This window comes from Enhydra lutris, unplaced genomic scaffold (assembly GCF_002288905.1).
Source record: "Enhydra lutris kenyoni isolate GAN:26980312 unplaced genomic scaffold, ASM228890v2 scaffoldscaffold58, whole genome shotgun sequence".
NCBI lineage: Eukaryota > Metazoa > Chordata > Mammalia > Carnivora > Mustelidae > Enhydra > Enhydra lutris.
In genome coordinates this window covers 5,542,311-5,563,691 of record NW_019154142.1, presented here as the reverse complement: position 1 = coordinate 5,563,691, position 21,381 = coordinate 5,542,311, and the positions used below count along the sequence as shown (strand labels likewise).

General features: G+C 43.7%; 1 protein-coding gene across 1 annotated transcript in view; it reads right to left on the bottom strand.

Moving 5' to 3' along the window:
* Positions 1-561: 561 nt before the first annotated feature.
* The window catches only part of LOC111158328 (methyltransferase like 24), a 55,877-nt gene continuing 35,057 nt past the window's right edge, over positions 562-21,381 (bottom strand). Inside the window, exon 3 of the mRNA XM_022520304.1 lies at positions 562-1,677. Coding sequence (XP_022376012.1) covers positions 1,363-1,677 — 315 coding nt within the window. The 3' untranslated portion in view covers positions 562-1,362. The remainder of the gene's footprint in view (positions 1,678-21,381) is intronic.

The window sequence follows — 21,381 nt, the reverse complement described above, 5'->3', positions numbered from 1 at the left end:
CATCTAACTCTACTATATTTTGGTTTCTCACTTGAGGGCATGGTATTTTCAAACCACCGCAAGAAACAAAAAGCCAACCCAGGGAACATCTGGGGTAGACGGCGGTACAAAGGTGGGAGAAGGAATAAAGTCTAGTAGCAACCAGCATTCTACTCTCTCCCCAAGTTTCTTGGACAATGAGTGTATAGTTTTCTTGCTCTCTTGTGATGTTAAAAAAAAAAAAAAGCCAGAAAATATACTTAATTTATAATAAGGCAATAATTTGGTTTATTTTTATGCTAACTACTTGACTTGTTTGAAGTAGACTTTTTGAAAATCATTCATGGGGGTAAATGTCTAATCCTGTAAATAAAAATGATGGAGATCACTTGATCTACTGAGAACCTACATTTCCTGTTTAATTTTTAAAAATATAGAAAGGACTGGGGTTACTGAAACCCAGTGTAAGCATCCCAGGAAAGAGACAGACTTGGGCTCTTAGGCCACAGTCTTCTGACAAATGCCCACTGGCAGTAGAGGAAAAACTCACTTAATCTTTGACATAATGTGCTAAAAAAAAAAAAAAAAAAAAAAGATTTGACAGCATAAGCAAGGGGGTGGTTGAGAAATCAGGTTTGAAGTCAGTGGAGACAATAGCACAGACACCCAAATACTGCTTTGTGCTTAGTTGGTAGAAGCAGAAGGGGATTTAAGGCTGAGTATGAAAAGATCCTGAGTTCAAGTTCTTGACAGTCTAGTCTTTTAAACTCAGTGACAGACTTTGGTGTGTCTGAGTCCCCAGAAACCAGAATCAGGGGTGCTTCTAAAGCCACAGCATGACCTCCGCAAAGGCTGAGGACAAATGGCTGAAATCTACAAGGTCCTAAAGAATGTCGTGGACCAGCTAAACAAGAACAACCTTGAAAGAGGGGGAGTGAAAGTCAAGGGAAAGGCCCTATTTTAAACAGTTAGCTACAAACTTAAGAATCTCATCAACCCAGGAAAAAAGGAAATTTTATGTAATTTCTTTTTCATGTTGATGAATTCACGGATTTTAGATACATAGTGGATTTTAGGGAAAACAGATGAGTGGGGAGTTATCCTCCCAGTTACAACGAAGAAGGACAAGCATCCCTGCTCTGCCAGAGGCAAACAGGTGAAAGGCCTGGGCTTTGGACAGATGGAGATGGACCCCGGTGGCACTCCTGTGTCCATCCCATCCACAGGTGTTGAGTGTGTCCCTGCCACAGGCAATCACACAACCTCCGCCCAGAGCAGCTGACAGGCTAGTGGGAGGAGGCTGGACAGGACACCAATCGTTAGCACGCCGGACATGCCTCATTCTGCAGCTATGTCCCGGAGCTCTTGATGAGGTCTGGCACCCTAGGTCCATCTTGTATTCACCCAACTCAGAGTATAACAGCTACTTGCATTGAAAATGTCCTTCTTCAGGAACAGCTGGGGTTTAGATAAATCTTTGTAACTATGAAAAAGCCTGAAGCCCTTTAGTTCTACCTCCTTGAGGAGGCTGTACCAGAATCGCACGACACTGCTGTCGCCGCCACTGACCTCGAAACCGGGCCAGTGGAGGTGAATCGCAAAGGTGAGCTGTCCAATTTGTTGCAGGACATCTTCCAGAATAAGGTTTTCTAAAACTTTCCATTCTGCACTCTCCAGATCTGCTTTGAGAACATCAATCTGTAACAAAATGATGAAACAAGATTAGCAGATTCAATAAACATTGTTAAAAATACCTTGACCTCAGGAGTGTCGTCGCTGTATAACTAAGGACCTCCTATAAGAGCAGAATGTTTCAAGTTTTAGAGTTAGAGGCCTTTTTCTGGGGCCACGAATGACATGAGTTTCTAACCGCACGCCACACCAAATGTTAATGTACAAATAATGAAATGCCAGTCAGAAATCATAATGGGCCTTTCCTACTTTCTGCCCAGTGGGAATGGATGCCTGAGAAGGAGATGCTGGAGATTTCACAGAGGTGCATGTCCACAGACTCTCCCCGACAACCTAGACTCCGCTCTCAGGAACCCAGCCACGTCAGGACAGCATGGTGGCCCACAGGGGAGGAATGGACAGACGGCCACTGCCTGCCGGGACCACGTCACAAACCCCACCCCCCTCCAAATTCTCAGGACTGGAAGCCAGGGAGAGTTCTTGGGTATCTGAATATTAGACTTCTAAAAAAAAAAAAAAATGATGATTATCCCATAATTTCTTTTAAAGGCACACACCAGCACAGAATCTTAAAGAGGCAGGGAGGAAAAAAGGCAACACCATTCTCTATTCATTTAATGAACCTAAGTTCACATCCCAGGTAAGATGAAATACACGGAGAAGAGTAGGCTAGGAGAGATTTTGCAATTAATTAAGTTAGGAGAATCAGCTCATTTTTCCCGGCTCTGCTATTAGAATAACAGAACCCCAAATGCCTCCAGAGAGCAACAAAAGCTAATTCCTTACTGAGCGCCTGTGTGCGCCCCGCACCACGCAAAGTGCTTCGCTTGCAATATCCATTCACTCCTCTCAATGATTCTGCGAGCCTGACTCTGTTGCGATCCCTGTTTGAAATTGAGGAAACCAGACTCAGAGAGGAACCCGTCCCCAGTCACGCAGCTGGAGAGGCTACGGGGACATGGGAATGAGTCTGTCCACATGGCCCCTGTTCTTACCCACTCCATGATGCTCACTCCCCATAAACCCACAAGAGGTTTACGAGGCAACTCGGATTCCCTAAAAGGCTTTTTGGTTTAGAAAATGAGAGTGAATAAGGGCCCGTGAGTAGAAGCCTTGTTATCAATATCCCCAGCTTACATCTGCAGAGCACTTTACAGCTTAAAGAATTACTCTCTACATACGTAATCTCCGTGAAACAGCCCTATATGTAGACGAGGCTTTCGTAAAAATGAGTCTGGGCTCCCAACATGGCCTGTGAGATTTCAAGAGCTGGGTGGAGGAGAAGATGGACAGGATTTAGACATAACTGCTCCAGGAAAATGGTCCTTGTCCAGTGTCCTGACATCCCAAAGGAGATGCTTGCTTTCATTATCTTCCCTTGGATGGTAGCTCCCCGTGGTCCACCAGGGAAAGAGTGATGGTAACACGCCGAGAATACCAAGAGGCCTCAGAATCATCTAGATATCTGTAAACCACCCTGTCCAAACTCAAAGAGAAAAAGTAAAATGAAAAACAAAACCAAAAACTCCTTTCTTTTCTGAGAGGAACTGAACAAAGGCAGATTTCATGCAAACATGCCTGAGGCTAAGATGATTCTTACGAATTGGACACAAAAGAATTAACTCACTCTTTTTGTCTTCATCCCTGCTGCCCTGCCACTTTCTTGACTTTGTTTAATCACTGAAATTTTAAGCTTGATGTTCTTGAATTGGGGTGATTAAACTGCCAGAAGAAGTATGTAATTAAAACTTTACAAAATTGTCTAATTAGTACAGAAAATATCCAAAACTCAAAATCAACATTTTGTGTCAATTCATATAGCTAAGAACTTTTTAAAAAATCTTTAGAGATGTATTTCTACCATGGTTTTCTGTGAGTTCACATATGCTGAACGTGACCAATATATCAAACTATTAAAGGGACAGGGCAAAGCTAATCAGCCTGCAACTGACCTAAAAACTACATTGGGGAATTAGAGTATATATATGTTTCATATTTTTTCCAAACTTACTTTTATTTTTTTTTTAAAGATTTGTTTATTTATTTGACAAAGAGAGACATAGCGAGAGAGGTAACACAAGCAGGGGGAGCGGGAGAGGGAGAAGCAGGCCGAGCAGGGAGCCCCATGCAGGGCTTGATCCCAGGACCCTGGGATCATGACCTGAACCTCCTAGGCAGCCCCCCAAACCTATTTTTTTTAAATATTTTATTTATTCATTTGACAGAGAGAGAGAGATCACAAGTAGGCAGAGAGGCAGGCAGAGAGAGAGGGGGGGAAGCAGGCTCCCCGCTGAGCAGAGAGTCCCATGCGGGGCTCAATCCCAGGACCCTGAGATCATGACCCAAGCCAAAGGCAGAGGCTTAACCCACTGAGCCACCCAGGTGCCCCCACCCCAAACCTATTTTTTTTTTTTTAAAGATTTTATTTAATTATTTGTCAGAGAGAGAGAGGGAGAGAGAGCAAGCACAGGCAGACAGAATGGCAGGCAGAGGCAGAGGGAGAAGCAGGCTCCCCGCTGAGCAAGGAGCCCGATGTGGGACTCGATCCCAGGACGCTGGGATCATGACCTGAGCCGAAGGCAGCCGCTTAACCAACTGAGCCACCCAGGCGTCCCCCAAACCTATTTTTTAAATAAGCTATCAATCAGAAGTTATGAGCAACAGAAAAAAAAAAAAAAAAGTAGGATAAATCATAGCAGATATATGCTTACTGTGAAAATCCAATTTTCACTTACAAAATACTATCTCCTATCAAAGGAGTGGAAAGTATTTCCAAATACGATAACTCTGCCCACCCTGTTTGATTCCAATGACTGGAAATTTCCCCTTCAATCAGAATTGAGCAGGTTGATCTAAATCACACAGCCTGGGAGCGCGCAGGACCAAGGAGCTCATCAACTTCTTCCCTGACTTCCAGCCCACAAGCAGAGCAAGCCAAATGCTGTGAATAAAACATGGGTTTCTTTCCCCGTGCGCTTTTTCCACTTTTTGTATTTCAGAATGTTCTACCACCACAACTATTCTGCAAATGTAATTTCCATTATTACTGCATAATGCATGCAATGTCATTGTTTGTATAAGGCACCAAACATTTCTGCATCGGGTACACCACTGTTCAGATTCTAACATCAGCTCTCAACAATCACGGCCCTAAAAATCATGCAAATGATTACATCGGAATAACCAAGTGCCAATCCAAATCCAGTTAGGTTAAATCAGGTTTCCTGAGGAAAAGCCACGAGGTGTTAACTCTCTGTAAACTCTGTTATAATGAAAGACATGTTCTTGGTTGGAAGGGTCTAGAAGGAGGTAGGTCAAGCAACCTGTCTGCTACAATTTCAGGGGCATTAAAGAGGTCCTACTGCCAAAAAAAAAACTCCTTTCCCTTGTGCCTAAAACACCCAACAAATCTCCTTTCGCAGAAGTTTTTGAGGAAATGAGAATTTTAATTTTAACTGGATTAGGGTGTGAGGCCATTTGGCAGCCCCCCTCATCATGGGCATGAGCTTATGTCTGGGTTCATCTGCCCGGAACAGCAGAGATGAGAAAAAGTGGGCAAAGGGGCAGTGGCCTTTGTATTGATTTGCTAGGGCTGCCATTAAAAAAAAAAAAAGTACCACAGACTGGGGGGCTTCAGCAATGGTAACATACCATCTCACAGTTCTGGAGGCTATACGCCTGACACGGAGGTATCCGACGGCATTGTTCCCTCTGAGGGCTGGGCCCCTCTCCTAGCTCCTGCTGGTTTGCTGGAAGTCTCCATCATTCCTTGGCTTCTGTGTTACCCTGATCTATTTCTTCATCTTCACATTGGGTTATTCATTCATCTACCCATTGCCTGCATCCAAATTTCCCCCCTTTATAAGGACACCATTCATACCAGGTTAGGGGCCCAGCCTATACCCGTATGACTTCATTTAAGCTAATTACCTTGGCAGTGACCCTATTTCCAATGAAGATCATATTCTGAGGTACTAGGGGTTAGGACTCCTACAAGCGAGTCTGGGGGCACACAACTCAAACCACACAGTGCGTGAGGTAACTCTCACTGCCAGAGCTTTGGTGAGGCGATACATGTCCTAGAGCCCATTTGGCAGTCAGTGCCTGGCGAAAGCGTCCCGTACCAGAGGGCCAGTGACTCTCTGAGGCAATTGTGTCCTGCCAGTCCCTCAGCAGCCAGCTCTGACCGCTCCAACTTTGTAACATCCAGGGCAGGTCAACAGGGCTCCAAGGCCAATTAAAACCACCATCGTGAAAGCCCTGTGCTTCGTTTCCGGGTTCCTTCTTGGCCACACAAGCAGGCCCAGTAGGTGCACTTTGTCTTCTGGCTCCCCCCAATTCTCTAGCCGCTTCCCTTTCCCTCCTGGGACTCTTCAGGCACCCGTTACCCTCATGCCTGCAGCTCCCCATCTGAGCCTTTTCCCTTTCAAGGGGAAGGACGGGCACTCCGCCCCTTGAAAGGACTGGGTCTGGGGCTCACCAGCATCACTTCCACTGTGTTCTATTGGGCAACGCAAATCACAACGCCAGCCCAGATTCAAGGTGAGGGGAAACAGATTTCCAGCCCTTGAGGGGAAGAGTGGCATACACAGAAAGGAGGAGACAAACTATTCATGGGCGCAAATAATTGACCCCAGGGATTGAAAGCAATATTCAAATTTATATGCAAATCCATAAATGAGCCACAGTATTAGGTGAGATGAGAACCTTGGCTGGGCCCAAGTAACACTCCAAGAAAAATAAATCATAAAGCCCTTATTCATCGGAATATTATTAAAGAAGGAACATCAAAACATGGCATTTGCTATGAGAGCTGGCTTTCCTTGGAAGTTGACAAAGACCCTGGGAGAGAGAATGGATTAAGCATGACTAATAAAGACAATACTGCAAAGGACAAGTAAAATAAATACATGTAAGTCTCAGATATCCTATTAGTGTACCAGGGCTGCTATAACAAAATGCCACAGACTGGGGGTGGGGGGAGTGGGGGGGCACTTAAACAACAGACATTTATATTTTCTCCCAGGTCTAGAGGCTGGGAAGTCCAAGATCAAAGTATGGGTGGTCATGATTTCTCCTGAGGCTTCTCCTTGGCTCGCTGACAGCTATTTCTACACTGTATCCTCTTATAGACTTTTCTCTGGGCTCATGCTCTCCTGGTATCTCTCCTTCTTCTTAGAGGGATGCTCGTCTCATTGGATTAGGGCCCTGCTCTCATGACTTCATTTAACTTTAATTACCTCCTTAGGGAGCCTATCACCAAATACAGTCCCACTGAGGGTAAGTGCTTCAACCCATTAATTTGGTGGGGTTGGCGGGGGGAGGGGGTATAAAACCGGCATTTTTGTTAGAGTCTATTTAGAGGCAACCGGTATTTCTCCACAGAGAGTTTTAAAATATACCCCTGTCACTGTTATGGCAGCCTGACTACAGGAGAGCCGGTAGTCCTTCCTTTGTGGTTAATGGCTAACTCCAGCTTTGGGGAATAAAAATGTGAGCCACCTCCTTAATTGAAAATGAGTCATAGAGACTGTGGCAGATTTTCTTTTTCAAAGATGTGTCCCCATTAACTCCCATCTCCTGCTTTTCTTCAACGTGGCCTTAACCCTCCTCTCATCAAGAGATGGAATTGATGTTCCCTCCCCAGGGATGATTTCATGGGATGCAACCTACACAGCCACACTTGACCCCCCAAGTTGAAGGACTCCATACTTGGTTTAATGCTCTGTTGTTGCTGAAATTCTTAATAAGTTTTGAACAAGGGACCCTGAATTTTCATTTTGCAATGAGCCCCACAGATTAGGTCTCCTGTCCTGTGATGTTCCCCTGGAATCTTGATGGGCTTGTTGTCATTGACTAAAAGTATGGTAGAAGTGGTTCTAGATGACATCCAAGCCTGGACCATAAAAGCTTCTACTTTGTTCACTCACTCTCTAAAACTTTAGCCCCCAGGCCAGGTGTCTGACTGTCCCAAGACCATGGTGCCGTGAGAAAGTCCAAGATAGCCCTTGCAGAGAGCCCACATGAAGAGGCTCTTGGTCAATAAGAAGAAAGAGATGCCGACCAACCCTGGTTTCTCTAGACATCATCTTACTGTAACCCCAGGAGAGACCCTGAGCCAAAACTAGCCATCAGAGCCCTTCCCAAACACTGACTCCAGAAACTGTGATCAATAATGTCATCATCACGGAACTCGAGTTTTGGGGATAACCCGTTATATAGCAGTAGATAACTAGAACAGAGACCAAGTACTATTTATGCAAAAGTTACAGGTTACTTGTACAGTATCAAGTACTGTATATTCCAAAGCTGTGATTCCTAGAGATTCATACATATATAACCAAAAATACTCTCTTATTAAAAAATCAATACATGGTCATTATTTAAAAATGAAAACTACAGATAAGAAAAAAGAAAAGGAGTTAAGACACCCATAATCCAGAGTTTAAAAGAGTTAATAACTCTTGAATACCTGGTGTATTTCTTGCTAAACATTTTTCTTTGCCATAAACACACACACACACATACACACAAACAAAACACACAGATCACAGCATACACAGGCATAATTCAAACACACCTGTTGTTTATAAAATTAGAATCATACTGTGTTTTCAAATATGCTTTTTAATGTAACAATGTAACAAACCATGGCTATCTTTCCAGGCCAATACATTTCCATCAGTGTTCTCTGTGTCCCCCAGGGATGTCACAAGCACATGATCAGATCACAGAAATGGCCCCAGCAAGGAGCAACACTCTGCAAAGGAGATTCAAGGAAATAAGGGAAATATTTACAAAGACTCTTTTGGCAGATCTTCAGCCTATTCCGAAGAATCCAATCTCAGACAGCTGGGTGACAATTTGCTGGGCTGGATGTGGTACTAAAACCTAGTCCTAGCTCCAAAAACCTAGGCTGTGGTGAGCTGCTCAGAAATCAGTAAGTCAGTAGACACTACTGTGTATTTACCCCAATAATACAAATGGAGTAATCCGAAGGGGCACGTGCACCCCAATGTTTACAGCAGCAGTGTCCACAATAGCCAAACTATGGAAAGAGCCCAGATGTTCATCAAGAGATGAATGGATAAAGAAGAAGTTTTATATATATCTACAATGGAATACTATGGAGCCGTCAAAATATGAAATTTTGCCATTTTCAAAGACGTGGATGGAACTAGAGGGTATTATGCTAAGTGAAATAAATCAATCAGAGAAAGACAACTATCATATGATCTCACTGATATAAGGAATTTGACAACCAAGGCAGAAAATCATAAGGGAAGGGAGGGAAAAATGAAACAAGACAAAACCAGAGAGGGAGACAAAGCGTAAGAGACTCTTAATCTTGGGAAACAAACTGAAGGTTGTTGGGGGGGGGGGGGGGGGGGGGGAGGGGGTGGAGGGGTGATGGACACTGGGGAGGGTATGCGCTATGGTGAGTGCCATGAATTGTGTGAGACTGATGAATCACAGACCTGTACCCCTGAAACAAATAATATACTATATGTTAGTAATAATAATAATAATAATAAAGAAGTCATCAAGCTACCAGTTGATGTGGGAAACAAAGGCATAAGAAAAATTATCACACTGCCTTACTACTTACAACCCATTCACAAGTCCTTAAAACTAGCAGAGTGACATTCCTCTAGGAACTCTGCTGCCTCGATATTAATACTTTGCTACAGGAAAAAAGTGATCTTAACCCAATCCCCCAGGACACTGTAAGTCTTCTTTAACATATAAAATTCCTTTGGAAACTTCCTTTATTTCTACCCCCAACCCCCAAGATACATGCTGGCAATCATCCCTCAAGCACATGACCCATCAATATACATCTGAAGGGTCTCATGACTCAGGTTTTATTAGACGGTAATAAGTGACCTTTTCCTAATAAGAGTTAGACCCCTAGAGGTCCTAGAAACCTTGCTTCCAAATTCCTTGGAGAGTTACACTATCCCTAACCTCCTCCCCACTTGAAAGTATATAATCAGTCACCCATCACCCCTTCCCCTTGTAGCTCTTTCTGCCCACAGGTCTGTCCTGTGCTCTAATAATTTTGCACCGAAGACATCTTGAGAATTCCTTCTTGGCTGTCGGCTTTGAACCCTAAGGTCTTTCCTACATCCCTGGAGACTTTTGACAGCAAAGAGCCAAGCAGTGCAAATTCCACAGGACGGAGTTGGCAGCAAGGCACCTGGCCCAGGCAGTCAGGAGGGGCAGGGCCAGGACAGTGACAGGCAAAGGGTTTAAATTACTTATTTCTACCCACTTACCCCAGGCAGCTGAAAACAAACCACGCATCTGTCTCTGACCTTAGGTCAGAACCCTGTGGCTTAAAGCTACATCACCTCATTGATTTATTTTTTGGGCCTAATCCTATTTACAAAGGCATTCTCAAGTATTTCCAGAAAGAGACGGGACATTTCAAAATATATATATAAACCACTCCTAAATGAACAGATGTATAGAAGATCGATAACCAAGCAAGTACCCAAATAAAATGTCTCTCAGCCAGACATTTACTCTTAGATGTGGGGCTGAGTCAATCTCAGAGCACGGTAGGGCCAGCCGTGTGATGGAAGCTACCTCAGACATGGCCCAACTACAAAACACAAGCACTTGGAGAAACGGGAAGCAAACACTTTGGGTTATTTACTGTCTAAAATACACTGCACTACGCATTGAGGAAAAACACCACTGGGGGTGATTAGTAGAAAAGGCTCAGCAGGGGCAGAAATTAGAGATGAGGGAAGAGCAAGAGGATCAGGGTATCTGCTGTAGGTCAGCGTCACCTCGATGTCCTCCATCTCTGGGCCCTGCACTGACTCCAAGAGAAGGTTCTAGCGCGACTTGCACTCATTTGTTGACTCCTCTGATTCCTTACCTGGACTGTCCACCCATTCCTTCAGGGCAGGACCCAACTCTTCTTTGGGTATCAAGTTTCTACAGAAGCTCCTGACACGCGATAGGTAGGGTATCCCAGGTGATACCAGTATCTGTCCATTCGTCCATACCAGTGATACTGTCCTAGCCCCTCTTGTCTGTCCCTCCACCTCCAGCACTGTGATCACCCTGCCTAAGACCCCACTGACTGAAACAGAGGAGAGAGTGTCAAAGGGTGAAAGGAATGAGGGCAGCTGCGGACCCTGTTGTCCCACTCTGCATGGGTGGTGTCACGGTCTTTACTTCCAATGCTCTATGAACCTTCCACTTTAGCCAAATGGCAGACTTTGCTAGTCCTCAGAATGATGGGACATTTCCTGCCCTTGCTCCTTTATTTGGACGACTTCCTTTTGTGCAGAACATCACAAATTTCTGCTGAGGACCCTGTCTCCCCTCTACCAACATGGAGAACATCACGACTGTCCCTCAAGTACAAGCTGAATTTCCTTCTCTTTAGGGAACTTGAGTTGCTTCCAGTTGAGAATACTGAGCTGAAAATATTCAAAAGTTCTTGCTTGATACAGAGCTTGAGTTGAGAAGATTCAAAAATCCTTGCCCTCAACATCTAAAAGCGGAGGCAATTATCCAAGAAGGCACTATTTACCATAAGTTCTGACAGGACTTGGAAATATGTACAGATTGTTTATCTCTTATGGAAGATTTCACTGGCATTAAACTGCAAAGGTCCCCATCCCAAACATTTTCTAATTCAATGACAAGACTGGAATAAGGAAATAGATACTATCAATACATAATTCTATATGCGTCATTCTATATTTTTGTCATGTTGTATTATGTCTTATGCAGTGAACTGTTCAGATGTAAAGGCATAGGAAGGAATGCTAGGGGGCTAAGTGGTGCTGTCACCATACGTGGCCATTTAAACTTTAAATAAAATTCAATACAATTAAAATTTCAGTTCTGCCACATTTCAAATGCTCACAGCCACTTGTGCTAACAGCTCCTAGGCTAGGCAGTGCAGCCACAGGACATTTGCATCACTACACAAAAGTTTTGTTGCATGGTGCTGCTCAGAGTACCACAGGCATCAGCATCAGCAGAAGGGTGTGTGAACACGCCCAATTCAGTAGATTTAGATCAGAGCTGAGTATTTGCATTTCTACCAGGAGCTCAGCTTCTGGTGATGCTGCTGATCCAAGGACCACACTTTGAGAACCAGTGGACTTGGCTGATGACACTATGTGAGATTAAAACAAACAAAAGAAAGATTTATTTATGTGAGATAGAATGAGAGCACAAGGTGGGGGTGGGGGAGAGGGAGAGGGTGAAGTAGATTTCTCACTGAACAGAGAACCCTATGCAGAGCTCAATCCCAGGACACTGGAATCATAACGTGAGCCAAGGGCAGATGTTTAACCAACTGAGCCACCCCAGCGCCCCTGCTACATGAGTTTTTTTACCAGGACTCTCACCCCCACACAGGCTGTGTTCCTCCCCACCCATGAGCAGACGTGGAAGTGTCCACACACTGGTAATCTCTGATCTGAGAGGGTATAGAGTGGGTTTTCCAACATCAGCTGCTTTCTTTATTAGGACACAGTTAAGTCAGAGTTCCCTGAACACATCACCAAGGTGAGGTGTGTCTTCCCCGAACTGTGTGCAGAAACGTGTGCCTGTACCCCCGAGCTCTCTTCCGTGAACACTGTGGTCGCTGGGACTTCAGCTGTGAGGACGACTGCTTCTCATGTGGGTCTGGGGCAGGTTGTTTAGGCTCTGGGTGACTCAGGGAAAAACAGGGCTCCTCCCACCTGTCCTGAGGTTAAAGGAGAAATGCCATATGGCACCATGCACAGCTCCCAATAAAGTGAGGGCTCCATCAGAGGCAGCTGTTACGATTCTTACCAATTCTCAGGGCAGTCCATAACCACCCCCTGCCAAATTAAGGTCATCTTGTGTAAGCTAATATCAAAATGGGCCTTCTCTGGGTCCCAGCTGCTATGTTTTGGGAAATGACTCAAAGGAAGAATTAAAATTCGGTACAGGGAAGATGCGGAGATATCCCACACATGAGAGCCAGGAGCCATCTCTACTGAACACACTGGCAGGTAAAACTGAAAACAGAGTTTCTTCGACTGCATTTACATCTCACGAGAGGCAAAAGCATCATAATCTCTGTGCCCTAGAATGGACTATAAGCTCCAACAAGGCTAATAACTTACTTGCTTAAATCCCCAGCTTCTAGCCACAGTGCCAGACACTATCAAAAGTAGTTGGTAGGTAGATGGGTCAATGGATGGACAGATGGACAGAAGGATGGGTAGATGGGAAGATGGTTAGATCGACCTCCCGGTTTCCAGATTATGGCAGACGAGCCAGTAGGGTTAGGAACGTCTGGTCCAACTTTCTCATTTTATAGACGGGGAAAACTATGCCTGAAAGGGCTAAATGATCTGCCCAATATCATCAATTAATTATAGTGGCAGATATTCCACATCTCAAACACCAGTCCTCTGCTCTGAGTCTCTCTCTCTCTCTCTCTCTCTCTCTCTCTCTCACACACACACACACACACACATACACACACACTAGCATTCATCACACACTAGCGTTGCTTTGGGACAACAACCAACTCTAAGTTTCATCCTCCCCAAGACTTAAGGGTTGATGAAGAGCTCCGTACAAGGACTGCTACAATATCTGAGAAAGAAGTGTGATCCCTCCCTTCTCCCAATATCCCTCTCTGCCAAGAATCTCTTTGCACTAGGAGTGCCCAGAAAAAGCACAATCTGGCATTTTCTAAATTTACTTCTGATCAATACCAGCTCCCACTAAGCACATTAATACAAGTTCAGATCCTATACAGTGCTCGGTTCTTAATAGAGAAAAATAGACATATGTACCATCAGTTAGTTTAAAGGCGAAGGTGGCACGCCAGAGGTATTGCTTAACCATGTAGCCATTCTTCCTTCTTCCTTCAATATGAACACCCTGATTTCTAGCCGATCACGCTGCTGCCCACACTTCCCAGTCTCTGTTTTGACTGTGTGACCATGGGACTAAAATATGACCAATAAGATATAAGTAAAATGTCATGTAGGATTTCCAGAAAGTTTCTTAAAAGGAGGAGGAGGAGGAGGAGAAGGAGGAGGAGGAGAAGAGGACGGTGGTACTTAGTGCATCCTCCAATCCTTTGCTGGGAGCAAGGCTGTGATGGCTGAAGCTGCAGCAGCAATCCTGGGCCCTGAGGAGAATTACACCCTAGGGGTGGAAGAGAGGGGAGCTGCATGGATCCTAGGTCTCTGATGACTACCGAGTCTCTCTGCAAGATCTGAACTATCTACCCCAAGACCACTCTTATGTGAGAGGAAGAAACATTTTCTATAGTTTAAGCCGCTATAATTTTTCTTCATGTGGAACCCTATGTAATTTCAAAGACACCTAACATATTCTAACATATTCTTATTTTTTTAAAGATTTTATTTATTTATTTGACAGACAGAGATCACAAGTAGGCAGAGAGAAGGGGGTGGGGAAGCAGGCTCCCCGCTGAGCAGAGAGCCCGATGTAGGGCTCAATCCCAGGACCCTGGGATCATGACCTGAGCCGAAGGCAGAGTTTTTAACCCACTAAGCTACCCAGGCGCCCCAAACATATTCTTACTTATGAAGAGTGGTGTCTATTTTAGAAGTTATCCAGAGCTTAAGCCTTCCGTAAAGAAGTCATTAGTGACGGTGACTCCACGCAGCAGTCCCCGCCTAGCGGAAGATCACTGTTTCCCCCTGAATTGGTAAGCAACTTTCTAATTCTGGGATCGCAACTCTTCTTGCCGCCTCCTCTTGGCTTTGGAACCATGTTTCTTGTTCTCCTGCCAAAATGCTCATGACCACAACCCCGCACTCTCCCTTCTTCCCCGAGCCCCCAAATTCATAATGAGCTAAGGAAATGGCGCTGTGAAATCACACGTGGTCAGTCCTCTCGCCGGAGAGACCCAGGCTTGAGGCATTATGTAACTGAAGTATCGTTCTCTTCTTGATCTGTTTTATACGTTTGAAATTGTAATATAAGAAGCCAGACACTGACTTCTTACTTTGACCATCTACTGAATTCTACATGTCTGTATATTTTTGTTGAAAGCACAGATACTTTTTCTTGAAGAAGGAGAGCAAAATTCAGCCAGGACTCAAGGCAAACAAGAAAATACAGATATCTTCAGTCTCATAATGTTCCCATAATAACATTCACTTTAGATGATTTTAAGCTGAAGATGTCAAGTCTTTCACCTGGAAAAAATAAATGTAATTTCTAACTGGAGAAGATCGAGGTTTTGTGAAGCTTGGAGCATATTTAATTTAAGGGCCCTCTTTATGAGAAATAATACAGAATCAGAGTGCAGGATTAGGTAAAATCACTTCTGCTTATAATCAAGACATAAACACAAGTCCCAACCCAAGAGAAAAGACAAAATTAAATGAAAAAACTATAAACAGATGTATCACTAAAATCCAGAAAATAAGAAAAAAATAAAAGTTTAAAAAAACCTGCAAGAAAAAATACAAATGTACCAGTTTTGAACCTCTTATTAAATTTATGTAGCAATTACAGTGAGAGGAGGAAAACAACTTTATATACAAAAAATCAGTACCCAACTACCACATACTGAAAGCACCCATAAGATACTCAAAGAAATGTGCTAAATATTCAGATATTTAGATTATATCTAAAAACCTCATCTTAGGGGCATCTGGGTAGCTCAGTCGGTTAAGTGTCTGCCTTCAGCTCAGGTCATGATCTTGGGGTCCTGGGATCGAGTCCCATGTCAGGCTCCCAGCTCAGCAGAGAGTCTGCTTGTCCCTTTCCCTCTGTCCTTCCCCCCTACTTGTTCTCTCTCTCTCCTCTCAAATAAATAAAATCTTAAAAGTAAATAAACAAATAAATAAAAACTTCATCCTAGGGGAGATGTTAAAAAACAATGACTTATAGAAATAACCATTGATTCGCTCCTCCTGGGTACAAAGCCCTAACATTTGTGTTAGATGGGCCACCCCTCAGAACACAGTATCTTTTTACCTTGTATCCACTGTAACAGATACGGCCATCTTTAATTAAGCACTTGCTATATGCCAAGCCATGCAGCACGCTAAGCACTTTCCATGCAACACCCCCATTTAATCCCCCAACCAACAAATGAAGTGTTTTATTATCCTCATGTTACAGACGGGGAAACTGAGGCTTAGTGGGTCACACAGCTCATAAGATGTGAAGCCAAAACCAAATCCAAGCAGTTTCCATAGAAGCCTGAGATTCAGAGAAGTTAACTAACCAGCCCAGGTCATACAGCAGTAGTAGCATCAGGATTCTAATTGGGTCTGACTCCAAAACAGGCTCTTCTTAATACCGTGTTCTTTATACCCTCACAAGTGTTAAGGGATCCAGACACAAAATATGAAATTGTCAATGGTTTCTGGGTTTATGGCTCCTTTTGCAAAAGTGACAGGAGAAAAGCAAATGTTTGCGAAGTCTTTCTTGAGTTCCTGACTTGTGCGTGGCCCACAGGCTGCCATTCTTGGGGAACAAAGACGGCAGTCAGGCCTGCCTTCAGACAAGGCATACACACGTCACACAAGAACTAGTGCCCTCTCCCCTTTGTTCCATCTACTTTTTTTTCTAGAATAATAACGTTGTCATTTATATTCATTTCATAGCTTCTGTATGACCAAAAGGCATAATTTGGGGCTGGGACAATTTTTTTTTTTTTTTGCCACCTCATGTTTTGTAAAGTTCCATACAAATTAATATGCATACACAATTAGGAGAAAACCACCATTTGCATCTGTGGAGGCTGAAATCACTGCCATGAGCCCCCGCTCCTGCTAAAGATGGGTTTCCTTCCCCAGATTCATCCCCTCTACACCCAAAATGGACTACGTATCCCCTTCAATTTCTAATTTCAGGTTCATGTCCCATTGGAAGAGCCCAGGCTGAGAGCCAACACCAAACAAGTTAAATTGTCAAAATGAAAACATTGTTTGAGACCTAACCTACCCAGCAACAAACATACGATATCCCGCCCCTACCCTAAGCTTCTCCCTTCCTTAGTAGAGGATAACAATTTGGGATGCTATTGTTTGTTTCTTTCAATTTATAAAAATAAGACACAGAGTTGTTAAAAATTGACCAAGTGCAGAAAGATATGGAGAAGAAAAAACATTACCAAAATCCCTGGCCCAAGAGGAAATGACCGTTAACATTCTGGTTATCATTCTTGTATTATTTTATCTATATCTATCAGAGCAGATAATTGAGATCAAATAGTATATATAATTCTGAAATCTGTCGCTAGTGGGTTTTTTGTTGTTTTTTGTTTGTTTGTTTACTTTAAAAGGTCACTTACTTTTTTTTTTTTTTTTTTTTTAAAGTAGGCTCCACACCCAGTGCAGAACCCAGTGTGGGACTGGAAACCACAACCCTGAGATTAAGACCTGAGCTAAGATAAAAAGTTCAACCATTGGGCGCCTGGGTGGCTCAGTGGGTTAAAGCCTCTGCCTTCGGCTCAGGTCATGGTCCCAGGGTCCTGGGATCAGAGGCCCGCATCGGGCTCTCTGCTCAGCAGGGAGCCTGCTTCCTCCTCTCTCTCTGACTGCCTCTCTGCCTACTTGTGATCTCTCTCTCTGTCAAATAAATAAATAAAATCTTTAAAAAAGAAAAAAAAGTTCGGGGCGCCTGGGTGGCTCAGTGGGTTAAAGCCTCTGCCTTCGGCTCAGGTCATGATTCCAGGGTCCTGGGATCGAGCCCCGCGTCAGGCTCTCTGCTCAGCGGGGAGCCTGCTTCCTTCTCTCTCTCTCTGCCTGCCTCTCTGCCTACTTGTGATCTGTCTGTCAAATAAATAAATAAAATCTTTAAAAAAAAAAAAGTTCAACCATTAACCAACTAAGCCAATCAGGTGCTCCTAAGGCCACCTACTCTTAATGCTCATGTACAGCTCCCTTATTTTCCAGGCAAAGATCAAGTCAACATCTTGAGTATTCTAGAGATGTCCCCAAACAGCCCAAGCTTCTGCTATCCTGGGATTTTTTTTGATCCCAAAGTAGTGGAGGTGTGCCCACTCAATTTACCCTCTGTGGAACTACATGACAAAATGAGAGCTGATCTTCCTGGAAAATACGAATTGTCACTGTATTTTCATGCTAATATGAATTTAATGAGAAGTCTGTATTTTTTTCATGTTTTACAACATCTATGATTTACACCTGGCAACTCCTGAATTGCACAAGCAGGAAAGATTGCCTATTCAAAAGAAAGGACGGGATACAGCAGATATAGGAGAGTGGAGGAGTCATGAGACACAAGATCAAAGTATGTCTGAGCCTCATTTGTTTGATAAGGAAGAGGTCAAAGAAGGGGATGTGAAATAGGGGAGGACAAGGCTTGCAGAGGACTTCTCGTTGCGATTTCTCCTCTCCCACTGCCCTAAAATCTTTCATGTGCATCCGCTCCACAGCAAGAACAGTAGAAGGGCCACCCAGCAGTTAAAGTGAAAAGATACATTTGATGCTTTGTTTGCTACTAATTGACATTGTGGGAGATTTGGCATCTGCCTGTCTTTGAAAATCATCCAAATCTATACACTTCTAACTGAATCAAAGAGATCGATACATATAATGGACTTTGTTTTAAGTCTGTGTGTTGGCCCAGAAGAAATGAAGGTAATCAGGAAAGCTTTACAGGTTGTCAACCAGGAAATTCATCCTCTTGCTTGATTTCAATGGTGGCTCTTTTGATCATCTTAAAAGTGAGGCTCCCAGGATTTTCGAGCCTCTGATTCATCTTTCTTCTTTAAAAGAATCACTGATGCCTGGGAGCTTCAGCCATGAGGCAGTGCATTTTCCTGGAACTGGAAGAATTTTCCAGATGGCATTTTTTCAGTAGAAACCAAGGGTAGGATGCGGTTTTCCGCACATGCACCCACTGCTCTTGACACGCTTGAACTTGACACGCTGTCCATTGTTAACCTGTCACCATGAAGACCTCCCCTGAAACGGATGCTCCGTATTTCAGGGAATGTGTGGCTTCGGGCAGACATCATTCAGGCCCCAAGGATAGCTTTGAAGTATGTCAAAATAGTTATTATGTTATTCTTCCCCAAATAACGTAATAACACTTGAACTTCCTGGAAAAGAAATCTCTTATAAGACATTATACTAGCAAGTTGAAGATCTTTCAGTTACTAATGACCCTCATACCAGGGTTTTCCATAAATGCCTAAATACAGAGACTGACGTGTTCTAATTATCTTGTTTCTTGTGAAAGAAGCAAAAGCAGCACCATCTTGGTTCTGAAGTGAGTTGCCAAATTTGGGTGAGTTCCTTGGTAACTGGATGTCTAACTAATGAATTCATACTGAAAATAGCTTCCTAATATGTTTAGTTAAGAGCACACATTTTCAATTTGCTGTTTCCCAAAAAATAAGTGTGGTAAGCTAGACTTTCAGCTATGAGTTTCTTGATCGATGTGCTGGAAATTGTCAACCAGACCCACATCGGAACCTTAAAAAACAGTTTAAGAGGAAGTTATCTTTTTAAAAGTCACTTCTCAGTTATCTAGGGGGTAACTTCCATACCCATGTTCAAAAGCAGTTATAATAGGGTTTATGGCTACGTATCAAATATTTATTCCAAGATATAAAAGTTTGGATTAACTAGATCCCTGGAGGGAAATCGTAAACCGCTGACAGAGCAAAAATCCACCTTCATTGTTTGTGGGGAATGTGACATAGTTCCGTTTTCTTCATGGGCAAAAACCCAGTTCAAATTTGTTTATAGCAAGCCCTAGAGGAATTTTTTAATGTTTGGGAAATGAATATTTCTTTGTAAAATGAATTATTAAATAGTCTTAAAATGTTTTGTTCTGTAGCTCTAATTTTATTGCATTGGGATTTGACATTTTTCCCCCCAAAAGAAATTTGTTTTATTAAAAAGTTGGTTGTAAAAATGCAACTGGGAAAGAAAGACATAAATTGTAAAGTAGAAGTCTCTTATTCCTGCCCACGCTTTAAATTTTGCCCGGGATTGACAGATGTGATTGCTATTCCTAAAATGCCAAGGATGACTAATGTCGCTTTCCCCGCATTGGCTCTTATCAATCCCTTAATGCTTGCTCACCCGATATTTCCAATGAATTCTACTCTCAAGAGAGCTCAGCCTTGAACTGTCCACCCTTCACAGTGTTTCCAGAATTATCTACCTAATTTCAAAGCTAATTATTTAAGTCCCTTGTTTCAGGGCTTTCTGCAGGCTTCCTACAGCTTCAAAATGAAATCCAAACTCCTATGCCCGGCTCACCAGGTCCCTCATGGCCTGGACCCAGCCTCAAGTCCTTGCTCTCTCCACAAATCACCTTTTGTGCCAGCCACGCTGCATTCTTTGTTTTTCTGGAATTTACCATGCTCTTTACCACATCTGTGCCTTTGCACTGACTATTCCCACCCACCTTCAATTTTTTAAAAAGATTTTATTTATTTATTTGACAGAGAGAGAGCGAGAGAGCACACAAGCAGGAGGAGCAAAAAAAGGAAGAGAAGCAGGCTCTCCACTGAGCAGGTAGCCTCACACAGGGCTCGATCCCAGGACTCTGGGATCATGACCTGAGCAGAAGGCAGAGGCTCAACCGACTGAGTCACCCAGGTGCCCCCCACTTTCAATTTTTGACAAACTCCGTTTCAGTTTGAAAAAGCCAGCTGCGGTAACATCTCTGCTGAGCCACCTCCCTGACCACTCCCCACCCTAAGAAAAGCGAGCTCCTGTCTTCTGCTTCTCTTGCAGCGGTATTCAGCATCTTCTATACCATTTCTGTACCACTCGCGGTTCTGTAGATTGTGATGTCTTTGAGGTCAAGGACACCATCATGGCTCCCCTGTCACCGGTTGAGTTCCTGAAAAAGGGTTCGCTGAGTACCTAAAGAGTGTGCACTAGCATCCGGCAAAAGTAAACAGTAACACTCTCTCTTCCTCTCTAGCATGGAACAGGAAATAGTTGTGAGTATTAGTCCATTAACAAGTACTAACGACCCACGGCTGACCTTCGCAAGCAAAGCAAGCCCGAAAACTCTGCAGATGGACACCTCCACAGCCTCAGCCCAAATGGCAAAGAAGGCAAAGTATACCCAAGTGTTTCTTCTTCCTGCCTTCCTCCTTCACCTCCTGTGACTTCACACCCACTGCCTTTGCTCTTGTGTGCCCACCGGTGGGGCAAAGCTTCTTAGAGAACGTACACTAAGCCATACACAAATACTGCCCCGTCTTCCATCTCAACCATCTTCCACTCTCTCAGCCAAACAGCATGAGTCTCCTTTTTGAGAAACAAGTATGATTATACAACATACATCACTGATGTTTGGACAAGAGTAGGCTCAATCTTCCAAAGCGACATATCTTTTTAAAAGAGTGGCTAATTCACTTGAATCTAACCAGCAAAGTATACTAAAGAGGTATTTTTATTAGAAGGCCTTCCAGAAGTTCCTTACAGCTTCTGGGCCCCTAGATACGGCCAGCTCCCAAATGGAAGAGACGGTGTCAGCAACTGGACCCCCCCCCATCTCTGAAAGGTTGCCCACACCCGGCACGTCTGCAGAGATTTCCCAGGGCACCTCACTTTGATGGCCAGTGCTCCAAAAATCACAACTGCTCAGTGCATACACTTTGAGCCTAGTGCAGACACATACGGAAGTAAGGCGAGGGGAATGAGGAGGGGAAGAGTTGAGAAGAGAGTGACAAGTGAGAAAGCACGTTAGTATCTAGGGAAGCAC